The sequence below is a fragment of the Pseudorca crassidens genome, chromosome 4 (assembly GCF_039906515.1).
Source record: "Pseudorca crassidens isolate mPseCra1 chromosome 4, mPseCra1.hap1, whole genome shotgun sequence".
Taxonomy (NCBI): domain Eukaryota; kingdom Metazoa; phylum Chordata; class Mammalia; order Artiodactyla; family Delphinidae; genus Pseudorca; species Pseudorca crassidens.
The window spans coordinates 107,052,966-107,067,593 of record NC_090299.1 but is presented as its reverse complement, the minus strand read 5'-3'; the positions used below and the strand labels follow the sequence as shown (position 1 = coordinate 107,067,593).

The following is a 14,628-nucleotide window of genomic DNA, read 5'->3' as shown; positions in this document are numbered from 1 at the left end:
ATCTAAACAAATGAATTATGGCTTTTACACATGTTTGGGCTGAAAGAAGTGGACCACTGTCTCTCTAGATGTTTCTCCACTCTGGTGAATTAAGCCATATAATATAGAAACTCACCTACCACTTGAGCTTAAGAAAATAGCTCCAAGTCATCCCATATGTTTCTTTTCCTCTGGGACTCATCATGATGGATCCCACTTACACTCTATATAGGAAAACCTCCTATCTTCACATCTTCAATCCTCTCATCAGGGAGTCCTTCCGCAATCCTGAAGAATGGGAGAGGTGGGTACTGTAACATGGCCTCACGGATACTCGTATTCATTCTTGATACATGTTAGAGTCAAAAAGAAGGCTAAGAGCTGCAGCACCCCACTATCATTTTTCCCTCCGACCATTTTTCATCTTTTTAATTTATTCATCTCTCTATAGTTATAAGCATCTCTGGAAGTGTCTTCTCTTCCCTTCCCTTGCTGTTAAGTTTATTTTTTTCCTTCCCTTCTCCTACTTTCCCATTCTTTCCCCTCCTTTCCTTTCTTCATCTCTCCTCTCTTTTCCTTCCTTTTTTCTTTTCTTTTTTTTTTTTTTACTTATTTATTTTATTTATTTATTTTATTTTTGGCTGCATTGGGTCTTTGTTGCTGTGCGCAGGCTTTCTCTAGTTGCAGCAAGCGGGGGCTACTCTTCCTTGTGGTGCGCAGGCTTCTCATTGTGGTGGCTTTTCTTGTTACAGAGCATGGGCTCTGGGGCGCATGGGCTTCAGTAGTTGTGGCACGTGGGCTTAGTAGTTGTGCCTCTCGGGCTCTAGAGTGCAGGCTCAGTAGTTGTGATGCACAGGGTTAGCTGCTCTGCAGCATGTGGGATCTTCCCGGATCAGGGCTTGAACCCGTGTCCCCTGCATTGGCAGGCGGATTCTTAACCACTGCGCCACCAGGGAAGCCCCCTTTTTCTTTCTTGCTCTTTCACTAATAGCCAAAATTTGTTGCTGGACATTGGCAGGAAATGGTCATCAGCCCATTGCTTATCTCTCTCTAAACTTATTCTGTAATTCTCATGAATTCAGTTGCCTTTCATCCATTCATAAACCATTTTATGCCTGTAACATGTAATGTTTGTAAGACAAATAGAAAAGTCCTGCATAGACTCTGACCTCAAAGAACTAGAGGGGGCTAAGGAAAGTACATACATAGCTACAGTGCTGGGTAGAGACGGATGACTGCCATGAATGTGCATAAATGTGTATAAGAGTTCAGGGGTGGGACTTGGTCAAACTCTCACAGCATTTCTCATGGATGAGTTTCATTTGAAGTGAATCTTAAATAGCAAGTAGAATTTAGACATACAGTGATAAGAGAAAGGATTCTAGGTGGCAGGGGAGGTGGGCACTGAGGGGAGGTAGAGTGATAGCATGAAAAGAGAGTGGGTTCCAGTTCACATCATCCTAACAGACCTTTCTTTGAATTCCAGTTCTACCTTTGCTATCCATTTGGCCTTTGCTGAGACTTTTTAATAACCTCAAGGGTTGATTTCCTCATATATCAAATGTGGATCGTCAGTAACAACAATAACAAAAAAGTAGAGCATTTAGCACATGATAGGTGCTCAATTAAAGATAGCTGTTACTATCAAACAAGTGTAGAAAGATGCAGGGTGTATATAGTGGTCAATCAAGGTTAGGAATTTAGCGGTTAACACATGTTGATGCATCTTAAGTTTTCATCATTAGCCATGAATTATTCTCATACCAGACTGATACTATGTCAGGACTTTTATTTATGTATTATGCCATCATCACCTCAAACTCAACATGTCAAACTGAACATATTATCTCTTCTCTAAAATAAGCTCCTCTTTACAACTTCCTCATGATAATCAGTGATAACGTCTTCTAGGCTTTAACTACAACTCTCATCACTGACTAAATATCGTCTAAATTCTGATTTATCCAGGCTTTCTCTAATCTACTTCTGCAGTTTTCCAGCTATATTTCCACCACTCTGCAACAAACACTTTTCATTTCAGTCTGACTGTAGCCCTTGCTTTCATATATATATATATATATATATATATATATATATATATATATATATATGCTAAGCTCATTCTCACCTCCATATCTTTATGTTATTTTTCAATCCTCATTAATTCTTCGGGGTCCTTTTTACAGATACGTGTAGAAGAGAACTTACTTCTCCAAACCTCCTCCACAAGACAATCATATGTCTTTTATAGACCCCAAATATGCATAAGTAAAGTCATGATAACAATGAACCAACTTTATTTCCTTTATGTGTTGACAAAGGCTCCCTTCTTGACCAAACTTTAGACTTCTCCTACTCCTTTTCTCAACTAGGCATCAACTTAGCCTGTTGAGCCCAGTTTTAGCAAAGAAATCTGCTTAGTTTCTGGAGAATCCCCCTGCCCTGCTCTTTGCACCCTTGTCCCTGCCATATCTGATCAAGTTCCCTATCTCCCACCCTTGATATCTGGCCTAACTGTAACAAGAATCCTGGTAAGCTAGTTTACAAGAATCCCTCTAGTCTTGTTATCTAATCAAGTTCCTCTCAGTAATTTTCCATCTACTGATCCCCTCACTCTCTTCATTGCCTATAAATCCATTGCTGTCTCAGCTATATTTAGAGTTTTCAATCTCTTCTATTGTGATAGTCTCGACCCCATTGCAATAGTCCTGAATAAAGTTGTCCTTATATTTTTAACAAATGTTAGATAATTTTTCCTTTATAGTGTTTTAATTGGTCTCTGGAAAGGCTCACTCCTGAATTTTAGCCTCACCAAAGGGGAAAAATATTTCCAAAAAATAACTCCTCCTGCATTTGGGGGTGGGGGAGGAGGAAGCTCAGAATTACAGACTTCACCTTTTCCATGTAAATGTATTTTGGGTCATTATGTTTGTTTTGCGAACGTGGGGCACTTAAATATTAAAAAGAGGGTCTTTCTGAAATGTTTGCTTGGGAGCTTTAAATTTAAACTTTTATCAGGGTTATTAGACAAAGACTGATCTGGAATGGGCTATAGAACCTTTTCTTTCATGTTTGAGGAACTTATACATTTCCCCAGCATGCTCTGAAGAAACAGATAACAAATATATGAACAAAGAAACTTACAGATAGCTTAAAGAAAAAGAAGACAGGTATTCCTTTCCAAACTGGTTTTATTATACAGTTGAAATATTAATTATAAACATCTAGTCTATTTTCACACAAATGATCAAGAGTATACACTAATAACGACACGCATTGGGTAAGAATCATTACTGGTACATAAACAGACTGGGATTTGGACCTGAAAGCAATACAATTATATGCCCAGGGTAGTCTCAAAATAGCCTCCAACGGACAGTCACATGTTTTTTCTAATTTAAATTGTGTTAGAAACATGGCATCTACTTTGAGAACCAAATGCTATAAGAGAAGAAGGAAGAACTGTGAGGAACAAAGCAATAGATTTTTAGTCATATCCTAAGGCTTAGCTTGGGCACATTGTGTCATATTTTTCTATTAGATTTCTAGATTTGTGAACAAACATAACTTCTATTCTTTAATGAAGTCCTCATTCATACTATATTGTGTTTTCCTGATATTTGTGGGAAAATACAACCTTAGTTTTGTTTTGTATATTTGTTTGGTTTTGGAGTTTCCATTATTCTTCAAGGAAGGTATTATCCAAATATTTTTCTAGAAGAACAAAGGAATTGCATGTAAACCTAACACATTCTTATTGCATTTTTACTTGGCAAGTAGTAATTCACCATTTGAAATAATCAATACCTTTCCAAGTAGCACTGCATTTTTTGCCTTCCTTGCATGTTTTTCTTTCTTCGAATGGAGCATCATTTCTCATTAGTATGCCTCGTAGGATGCATTTGGGAAGTATATGAGATCAAAATATTATTTTTAATATTTTATCTTTCCTTTAGCAAATAAACTCTTTTTCATCATATGATGTAGTACATAAAATATATAAAAATTGGCCATAATTATGGCAAAACCTAAATCACATTTTACAAGGGAGCTTATTTGTCTGACAAAATGTTTGTTGAAAACACACTATTTGTGTCAAAAATATATGCATTTATTATGAGCCCTTTATTAGTTTTAACGTTATGAACAAATATTAATCACAAAATAAACAATTGTTACCAAAGTTTTCATTGCAGTTGTTTTGTTTTCTTTTCCTAAAACTCAATATCCACTCAAAATATTCAGTAATTATTAGCAGGAAATGCATAAGATTGTGTGAATCATCTGATCCACAATGATTCCATCTGTGAAAAAATAAATACAATGTAGAAATAGCTTTGTAGTAAAATATAAAGGTTTTTGCCTTTTGTCAAATAGATACGTAGCATGACTTCAGTTTGCTTTATTCTTTCATGTGATCTAGTAAATGATTTTTTTAGCTGCCAGAAGGGTGTTCTTGAGAAGCATTGCCACTGTCATGGGTCCCACGCCTCCTGGAACTGGAGTGATAAAGCTAGCCTTCTTCTTAACAGCTGATGGAGGAAACAGAAAGGATTCTTTATTTTTTTCTGAGAATTTCATATTTTTAAACATACTGAACTGTTAAACCTGAAGCATTTTAAAAATTTAAGAGTTTATCTGAGCAAAAATGGAGTCTAATCGGGCAGTGCCAAACCTGAAGTATAGCTAGGAAGGCTTCCACCGACAGGAGACACCTACAGAGAAAAGGTGGAAGCAAAGCAAGGAAATCATTGATTGGTTATAGCTTTAAGCCTAGTTGGCTGTTTGTGATTGGTTGTCCTTGGGTTTTGATTTTGTAACCTTGAGGCAAAATCTACAAGCCAGATTTTGGTTTGCTTACATAGGCAGCCAGGGCATTAGAGCCATCTCAGTCGAATGGCTCCCTTGTTTAATTAACAGAATACAGTGGATTTTTCTGCATTACAGATATAACCCTAACATCCTCAAATCATTTTTAGAATGAAGTAGACTATAACACACACACACACACACACACACACACACACACTTCTGTGTATGATATCTAATGTGTATAGAAAGAACACAAAGAGGCCAACGCTGTAGGATGAATCTCTACGCAGCTCAGTTAGTTTTACATAATGAAAATCTATAACACATGATTTATCCAACTACATGTAATTCCAGTTAACTACTTCTAAAATACATGATATTGGTCACAAAGGGGATACAGGATATAGATAGTTCAACACACATCATCCGTTAAATTAGAATAGTCCTGTTATAAAAGCAGTATCACGTATATGTGGATAATACATTCCACTGCAAGTCTAATAAAAATCATTAAACATATTAAAATTAACTGAGCAAATACACATAGTCCTGTTCTAAGGTATGAATGAAGACTTCTTCTTCAGTGAATATACTCAAAGAAAATGGCAGAGAATTTTTATCAAGTTTTATTTAAGAATGTTCTCACACCCACAATATTACAGGTGAATGGTTTCATGAATTGACCTACTGGTTTAGTGTTTCACCGTGTGAATAAGAATAATGAACTTTTCCCAGATAACTCTTTTAGTACAAAGTTAGCATAGACAATACTTCTTTAATGCATACTCTGACCTTATCAATCACATGCTATTTAGATGTATTGCCTTTACAAGTTTGCTCGTATATGCTTCTACATAAATGAAATCAGTAGATGTCCCCTAAATCTTCATTAAGCATTACTTTTGTACAATTTATATTGCCTTCTTGAAATATGGTTTGTAAAATTTACATTTACCTTATTTTAAGTGTATTGGTATAATGCAGTATTTTTTAATAATAGGAAAAGCAAAGGAATAATATTCTTTTACTTGAAGAAAACTCCAGATAAGCTTGAAGGCATCACACACACACAAAATCCAGCTAGTGTATATCATGAATCTTCTCATGGCATATAACAAAGAAAAGATAAGAATGCTGTGATCTAGAAGGTAATATGTTAGTTTTCCAAAATGTGCCGCTATACATGAAGCATGTCCTTTTCCCGCCATACTTCTATCCAATGTACTTTATGCTGTAGAAACACTAGGCTAGGTCAACAGCTGTTTCATAAATAGCTACAAATTATCATTCCTTTCTTCCTTTGCTCTCGTTATTCCTTCCACCTGGAATACGCTGCTACCTTATCCAAGTAAGAAATTCCTTATTATTCTTTAAAAGCCAATAAAATGTTACCTGTCCATCATTTTTCTCAAAAATTCACCCCTCCAGCATTGAATTAAAAGTGCCACCATCTATGTTTCCAGTCATTTTATACCAAACTCTGTTATGGAATTTACCACTCTGTGCTGTTCCTTTAATTAGACACCGGCACCAAGAAGGCAGAAACTAAGTCTCGTGGTGATTATTGTTGTCATTTTTAATCTGAGAACTTCTCCATACACAGGTGAGGCATTCAGTAAATTATGATAATGTGAACTAAATAGCCCTTGAAATTTAAAATCTAAGATCAATTTGCAGGAATGTGTCAGTGCTTTTGACTAGATACAAACAACATCAAAACAATTTAGTTCAAGTTAATTTACTGAAATTCTCAAACTACATATTTTGCATGATGGTGACAAACTGCATTTTTCATTTTCCAATAAGCTGACTTGATGGCATAAACAATGCCTTCCAGAACCTTTTCTATAGGATTAGAGAAGTAATGCCTTTAAAAATTTCAGCAGATCTCTAGAAGAAATATACTATACTACTATTATTTACACTGATAGTATGTAAAATCATATATTTGTAGAGCACTTTGAAATATTAATAGATAAAAATAGAATACTACTGAATAATATGGCAAATTAAGAAGTACAAACTAAATCTTCAATGAAAAATAAAATGGTTTATTTCACAATCAAAAGTTAGATAAAATTGGGAATCCATTCTGGGTGTACGATAATTTTTTATATAATTTGGTTTTCAACTTTGAAAAATGAAGTGGCTTGGAATTATGTATGTATGGAAAAATAGTTGTAACCATAGCCACTATCAGTTGACTACTTGCCACGAACTTTATACACATCATTTTAATAATTAATATTTAATTATTATTTCATTTTAATAGCTGAAGAAAGTGGGGGGGGAGTTCTAATATAGTAATTTTCCTACAATTTTACTGTGAGTACTCATAGTTCATCATCTTTGAATTATATCCAGCACTTCAAATTTCAGCTGGCTGAGCAGTTTTTTTTTTTTTTTTTTTTTTTTTTTTTTGCTGTACGCGGGCCTCTCACTGTTGTGGCCTCTCCCGTTGTGGAGCACAGGCTCCGGACGCGCAGGCCCAGCGGCCACGGCCCGCGGGCCCAGCCGCTCCGCGGCTCGCGGGATCCTCCCGGACCGGGGCACGAACCCATGTCCCCTGCATCGGCAAGCGGACTCTCAACAACTGCGCCACCAGGGAAGCCCTGGATGAGCAGTTTGAGTTGCTTTTTTTTTTTGGGTGAGATTCAGATCAGATAAACCACTGATCCGGTATTATACCCTCCTCTTTCAAATTATGTTTTTCACAACATGCTTACTATTGCATTCTTTTGCTCAAAAAGTGAGGTTTGAGGTGGAGGAATAGGGAATGAGAATAAGCTGTTGCATGAAATAATACCTACCCGAAATTTGTAGCTCTGTGTCTGTAGTTTTGCATACTTTACTGTGGAAGCTAACACACATTTATCCTGTCCTGTCTATCACTTCATAGAATTAGACTATGTGATAGTCTTTACCTGACCTGGGCGAGGACTTCTCTGGACATTCATAAGCATTTAGTTGCATCAACAGAGCCCTGTAAATTACTCACTAGGCAGAAGTTTATGACATCACTGTGAACACACCTGGTTATATAAATACTTGTTTCAAATATTTTTATCTTTGAAATAAACTGGGCAGATGTGAAGGAGAAGTTTGTACACAGTCATGAGAGGCAGGTTGTGATGAATCTGATTTAAAAAATATAAGATCTCTATTCCTTTTAATTTGATTTTCATTAGGTTCTACATCTGAGAAAGAAATGTTACATTTTTCTGCTGCTGGCTAGTGTTAATGTATTCTTCGTCTATTTACATAAGGACCAAGATATGGAAGTGACTTCTCAAGAGAGATGAGAAATTATCATTGGCCAATACCAATGGGTACAGATGCCAATGCTTAAAAGAAATTCTCTAGTCTAAGGATTTTGCATAACTATTTGAAGGCTGTCCTAAATGACATGTTTATGAAGTACCAGAAGTGGCTTATGAGCTAAACTCAGTCATGTGAGAGTTAAATTCAATACATGTTTGATGCTCTGAAGAGCATCTTCCCCAGTCATGTCCGAGAGATAGTTAACAAGCATTACATCACCAGAATAACTTCTCATTGGCTGGTCTTTCCCGAGGGCAGACAAGGGTTTGCACCTGTTTGTTGAAGATGATGCTATTAAAGATTAAACCTATTATGTGTGAGGAAAAGGTGTACTACATGCTCCACTGAAAACAATTACAGAAGAATTTTTAGGCAGTAGTTTCATTCAGAAATTTATTTACTGTGAGGGAGTGTGTGTGGGTTTTAAGGAAAATACTAACAATTCTGTATATATGAGAATCAGGTATTAGATCTTGATTGATATCAATGCTTTCAAGAGAGACTCATGAACAGGTATCTCAAAACCAGAGTTAGATGAAATTTCATAAAGTCAACATGATTTTAGAGTTACTGAAACTGACAATGGAGGCAAGTAAAATAATCACCAACTCCTATTGTTACCTGTGTGGAACTTACTCTAGGGAATGAGATTTAGATGGAAATGACTTGATAATGTTTAAAGCAGTTACCTGATAATAAGAATATTTTGACGAAAGGCGACAATTATGATAATTTATCTGAATGACCTCTCTGTAAACTCTTGACCCTGCAAAGTATATTCTATAGATTTACTTAAAAATAATGCTCTACCAGCCAGATTTAGACATTAGAGAGTGTATGTTCAATTGTATAGAAAGGAAAGAAATTACCATTTAAAATCAGTCATTTTGGACACAAGATTTGCCTTTGTACATACTATTTTCTTTAACATATACTCCCTGCACTTCTCCATCTGATGAATACTTATTCTTCCTTTTCAGATCTGGCTAAATGTCACTTTCTTAGTGGTACTTGTTAGCTCCCCAGGCTGCGTAAACTGTTCATTCATTGATCCATGAAACTTAGTAGAGTGATTTTCACTTTGTAGTCATAGAGTATGTTGGAATCTCCTGAGAACTGTAGTCAAATTAGATATGCCCCCTCCCACCACATGATTCCAGTACACACCACTGAGAATCACTGCTGAAATGAGAGATGCTTCTAACTGGTGGGGGTAGGGGGGAGTATTATACATATAAACTGTGTAGAGTAGACTTAAAACAAGGTTAAAATTCACTGCTTCAGTGAAGGCTACTTCACATGGTGGCCTCAGTTTTCCCAGTCAGGTCCCAGGCAAACCCCAGTGTGCAATACTTGAATGCCCCATTGGTCAAAGCAAGTCACATGGTCAAGCTCAAATTTAAAGGCCTGGAATAGGAAGAATGGCAAAGTCACATTGCCAAGAGGATGTGCTTATGAGAACAGAAGATAGTATAGTCATTTTTTATAATCTACTATAATCACTCTCTTGGATTTCAGTCTCTACCTTATTAGCCATATAACCTGCTGCCAGATTTATTCTTTAAAACACAGATTAGATCATTTCAGCTTATAAACATTTGATGAATCTTGACTGTCATGGCAATTAGGACCTTTTATGATATGGCCCTACATCCACGTTTGCATTATTGCCTAACCCTGGCATATTTTCCTAACCTCATTATTCACTGTTCCCACACATGCTAAGAACTGCCCTGGATAAATTTACAGCAAAAGTTTCATGAGAAAGACAGCCATAGTCACTGTCCCTTGGAACTTACAGTCTAGTTGGGGGCTATATATTACAAATATAATTACCTAAGTAGTAACTGAGCTAAGGCTATGAAATATCCTACAAACAAAATGTTTCCTACAGTTGTGAACGTGTTGGGAGGACCTAACTGAGCCTGAGCACATGTGGTATATCTCTGCCAAGTCCAGAAATCAGAGGATGAACCAATCTTTTCCGCGTGAAATGGAGAGGTGAGGAGTAGACAGTGTTCTTGGCCGGGGAACAATGTTTGCAAGGAGGTGGAAATAACCTTTCCCCCAGGCAGAAAATGGCGTGAACTCCTGGAAACACTACAAGAAGGCCAGCAGGGGTGACATGTAGAAGTGAAGAGTGCAGAAGATGACGTGAGTCTAGCTCATGTAGAGCCCAGCAGACAATGCTAAAAATTTGGGGCATTTAACCTAAGAGCAATGGCTAAAGTATTTTTATTTTTATTTATTGAAGTATAGTTGATTTACAATGTTGTATTAATTACTGCTATACAGCAATACAAAAGTGATTCAGTTATACATATATACATACTTTTAAAAAATATATTCTTGGGGCTTCCCTCGTGGCGCAGTGGTTGGGAGTCTGCCTGCCAATGCAGGGGACATGGGTTCGCGCCCTGGTCTGGGAAAGACCCCACATGCCGCGGAGTGACTGGGCCCGTGAGCCACAACTACTGAGCCTGCGCGTCTGGAGCCTGTGCTCCGCAACAAGAGAGGCCGCGGTAGTGAGAGGCCCGCGCACCACGATGAAGAGTGGCCCCCGCTTGCCACAACTAGAGAAAGCCCTCGCACAGAAACGAAGACCCAACACAGCCATAAATAAATAAAATTCTTTTCTATTATGGTTTATCATAGGATATTGAATATAGTTCTCTGTGCTTTACAGTAGGACCTTGTTTATAAAGTATTTTTAAAATTTGGAAAAAAAATATTCTGAGGCAGGATAAGTCAAATGGGGAAACTACCTATTCTGTGTACATTTTTCTAATGAGATCAGTTTATCACCTGGGACAGAGAAGGGAGAACACAAAAGTATCAATAGCAACATAAAGTGAGACGTGCTAAGATGGGAATAAATTCTGGTTCTTGTGGGAGCACCCCAAATCAAATGGGTGTCAGAGAAATATCTGTAAAGTGACAGAAAATCTTCAAGATTTTATGGATGTGTGAGGGGGTAAGAAAGAAGGAGAGAATGCAATGCAAACATCGGGAATAATAAAAGCAAAGGAACTTTGGATTTGACAATGAAGCTGATGCAATGGAGGAGCTCAAAGAAGTTCATTATGACCAAAGCACATGGTGGAAACAGAGAGTAGAAAGAGATGAGGATAGGAAGGTGGTCAGGGGCTGCATGACCCCGAAGTGAGGGGTCAGGAAACTTAGATTGGGTGATGGCAGCTGTAGTTACTGTGTTCAGGGTGAAAGAGCTTTTAAAAAAATATCTTTTGTGAATGAACCTAGGCATTTATATATTTAAGAATAACCAGTTTTGCAAGATAAGAAATTGGAGAGAAAAATGTATGCTACTAAATAATTTTCAGAAGGAAATTTAAAGGAAAAATTTATGTTATATTTTCATAAAGTTTCAGGTTCTTGAATGCTATTAAATTATCATTAAAGAAATCCTTTTTCAGCCTGGAATATCTATCTAATCTGCTGTGCTCCCTTTTCTCCACTATAGAGACATCTACTTTTTATCATGTTATTGGCTTCAGATTCCTAAAGGGAAGAATTAACACAGGTTTCGCTTGACATAATTTCCAACATTTCTTACTTGAAGTCAACCATCTTTCAATGTCATGATAAGAAGAATAGGTATGGAGCAGAAGATATTCAAATTTAAAATTTGAGGTGATGAGAGGGACGATGAAAGAAACTGTGTTCAGTGTATGTGTGTACCTCAAAAAAATCCAGGGGTCACACAAGGTATGGAAATATTACTAATGAAGGATACTTATAACAACATAAGACATTAAAATGCCTTTTAACAATTAAGGTAGGAATAAAGGAAGAAGTATGTGATCATTAACCTTTTGGCACCAGCAACCCATGCTTCACTACAGGATGTCTCTGGCTTGTGTGTTCTGTGTCATTATTTCCTCTGGAAAATTTACGTTCCCAGGTTCCCAGGGCCTGAGCTTAATAACTCTCATCTAAAATACTTTGTTAGGAAGACTCACTAATTCTTAGGCAGATAGTGAATTTCTGCTATCGTACATGATATACTACTCCAAAGTTCCCAAATAATGGAATCTCCATATGTACCTAAACAGAATTTAATTTTGCTAATACAGTTTGGAAATTGTATATTCTGGCAAAGTTAAAGAATATATTTGTGCTTTATAAATCTGTTTTTGGGTGGAAGAGGAGGAATTGCTATCTCAAGTTCCTGTAGTATTGTTTTATTTCCCTTTATATTTTGTCCATTTCTCTGTCTGTTTCAAGGAAGTACTCTATAGCCCATGTCAGATTTCCAACAATGCTACAACTAATTTTTAAAACCAACCCTCTTCTCCAAAAGGAAAAAGGGATGATTCCTTATCTGTGGCAACTGAGCAGCAGAGGAAAAACTCCTCATTCCTTTCATGTGAATTTCAGCCTCCTCCTATACATGTGCAATTGCCTAAATTAAATGCTTGGAGATTCCCCCTTGCGTCTAAATGCAATCCATTTAGGCATGACGTCTCAAACATATCCACTGTAATGAAGGGGAGACACGCTTCAGGAAAATGAAGTGCATGAATAACAACCAGAAAAACCTGACTGGCATAAGACTGGAGAAATAGTATGACTCAGGAGATAGTATGGAAAACACTCTACTTTCTCATATGGTTGATAAAAAAATGGCACTTGAGAGCATGATGAGCCAGACAGAGTAAAGGGCTCCTTGAGAAGTGAATGGCTCGCCACTGACTTCTTGCAAGGCAGCGAGGAATCAGGTGCCCCACAGACAATTTACTATGCTTTCTCTTGCAATTACCTAGCTGCCTGATTCCTGGGGTTTCTACAAGGTTTTTTTTTTTTTTTTTTTTTTACATATATTAAGATATTCATTATCATGGCACCCAGTGGGGGTGTTAATGGGACAGACAGGGTTAACGCCCTACTGGGGACAAGAATATGAGACTCTGGTCACATTTCTATAAGTTGTACTTACAAAGACTTCCTTCACCTGTTTACTGTATTACCTGAATGGGTAAGGTGGCTAAGCCTTTTCTTTCTTTTTTGTTTTTGCTTTAGTTACTTTTCTCCTTATGTTAAATCAAATCTACGTATATCCAGCTACTGTATCATAGATAGGAATATCCAAAACTGCCACTCATACAACTCGGAAGGCTTTCCATGGAGCCAAATAGCAAATCAATCACCCGATATGAAAATTTGAAATTGTTTTCTACAAACTCTGTCTATGACCCACCAGAGGAACCTCCTTTCTGACCATGAATGGTATCAGCCACCACTGCCAGTTTCTATTTTGGTGGGCAGGAGTAGGGAATCACTGCTAGGATATTTCTAGTACTCTATCAACATAACTAAAAATATCTTCCTTTCATGACTTCCTTTACAAAAGATTATCATTTACTCCTGTCATTCTCCCCAATCCTTTTACTTTCCTACCCAATCCTTTTCCTCAAGCTTCTGAACATCTGTACAATAGAGTGGCAAATCTGTAAACTAGATAGGCTGTTTGGAGTCTTCTCAAAATCTCTTGGCAGGGTCTTGATCCCAGTAGTCTGTCATGATCAACCCAAGACACTAGGAGATAAAATTTCCCTTCCATAGATACTTTTATTTTTAAAAGGTCCTGAGAAACAACTACAAAAAAAAAAAAAAAAGAAGAAAGAAATCTCATCCTTCAGTATAAAAGAAGAAGAAAGACTTGCAGAGGCATCAGGTACTTCTCCTGTTCTGGTAGACGGCCTTTTTGTGCTTCAACTTTCACTCTTCTCTAAAAAGATAGATCATTCAATGTCAAATACGTTCTACTAAAAAGTATGTCTCTAAAGGTTGACCTGATCTCAAAGACATAGACTTCACAGTAAGCATCTTGCCCATGTTGTAAGTAACAAGGTGGCAACTGGCTCACTGGTAGGGGTTTCATAGTGACCATCAGTGGCTCTATCTGCTTTCTGAAATGACATATGTAGCACTATCACCACAGTATTAGTAATAGTCTCTCTAACAGAGGCTTTTGCCAATTTCCATCAGCTTTTTAAAAAATGACTGGAAGAGATCACCTCTGGGCTACAGTGTTAGATCTTCTTTTATACTAAAGCTGAACTTTTGAGCTACCTTGTAATCATTTACCACAAAAAGCTGGTATTTTGAGTGGGACTGATCAACCATATTGTTATTGACTGAATATTTGTGTTCCTCAAAATTCATATGTTGAAATCCTACCCTCCAGTGTGATGGTATTAGGAGGCGGGGCCTTTGGGAGATGATTAGGGGTCATGAGGGTTCCAACCTCATGAATGGAATTAATACTCTTTAAAAAAAAAGACCCCAGAGAACTCTAGCTTTTTGTGCCATGTGAAGATACAATGAGAAATTAGCTGTCTGTAATTCAGAAGGGTTCTCACCAGAACCTGACTGTGATGACACTCTGATCTTGGACTTCCAGTGTCCAGAAGTGTAAGAAATAAATGCTTGTTGGTTATGCCACCCAGTCTATGGTCATTTGTTATAGCAGCCCAAACTGACTAAGACACATAT

General features: G+C 37.2%; 1 protein-coding gene and 1 long non-coding RNA gene across 8 annotated transcripts in view; one reads left to right on the top strand and one right to left on the bottom strand.

Annotated features, from left to right (window-relative positions):
• The window catches only part of LOC137223822 (uncharacterized), a 99,611-nt gene that overhangs the window by 63,280 nt on the left and 21,703 nt on the right, over positions 1 to 14,628 (top strand). The window lies entirely within an intron of this gene.
• Positions 3,153 to 14,628, bottom strand: part of MTHFD2L (methylenetetrahydrofolate dehydrogenase (NADP+ dependent) 2 like) — a 139,196-nt gene continuing 127,720 nt past the window's right edge. For all 6 annotated transcript variants that reach the window (XR_010943078.1, XM_067736283.1, XM_067736286.1 and 3 more), the window contains one exon: positions 3,153 to 4,511. Coding sequence is in view for 5 of the 6 variants with exons in the window: in XM_067736283.1 (XP_067592384.1) it covers positions 4,399 to 4,511 (113 nt within the window). In the remaining variant the exon portion in view is untranslated. The remainder of the gene's footprint in view (positions 4,512 to 14,628) is intronic.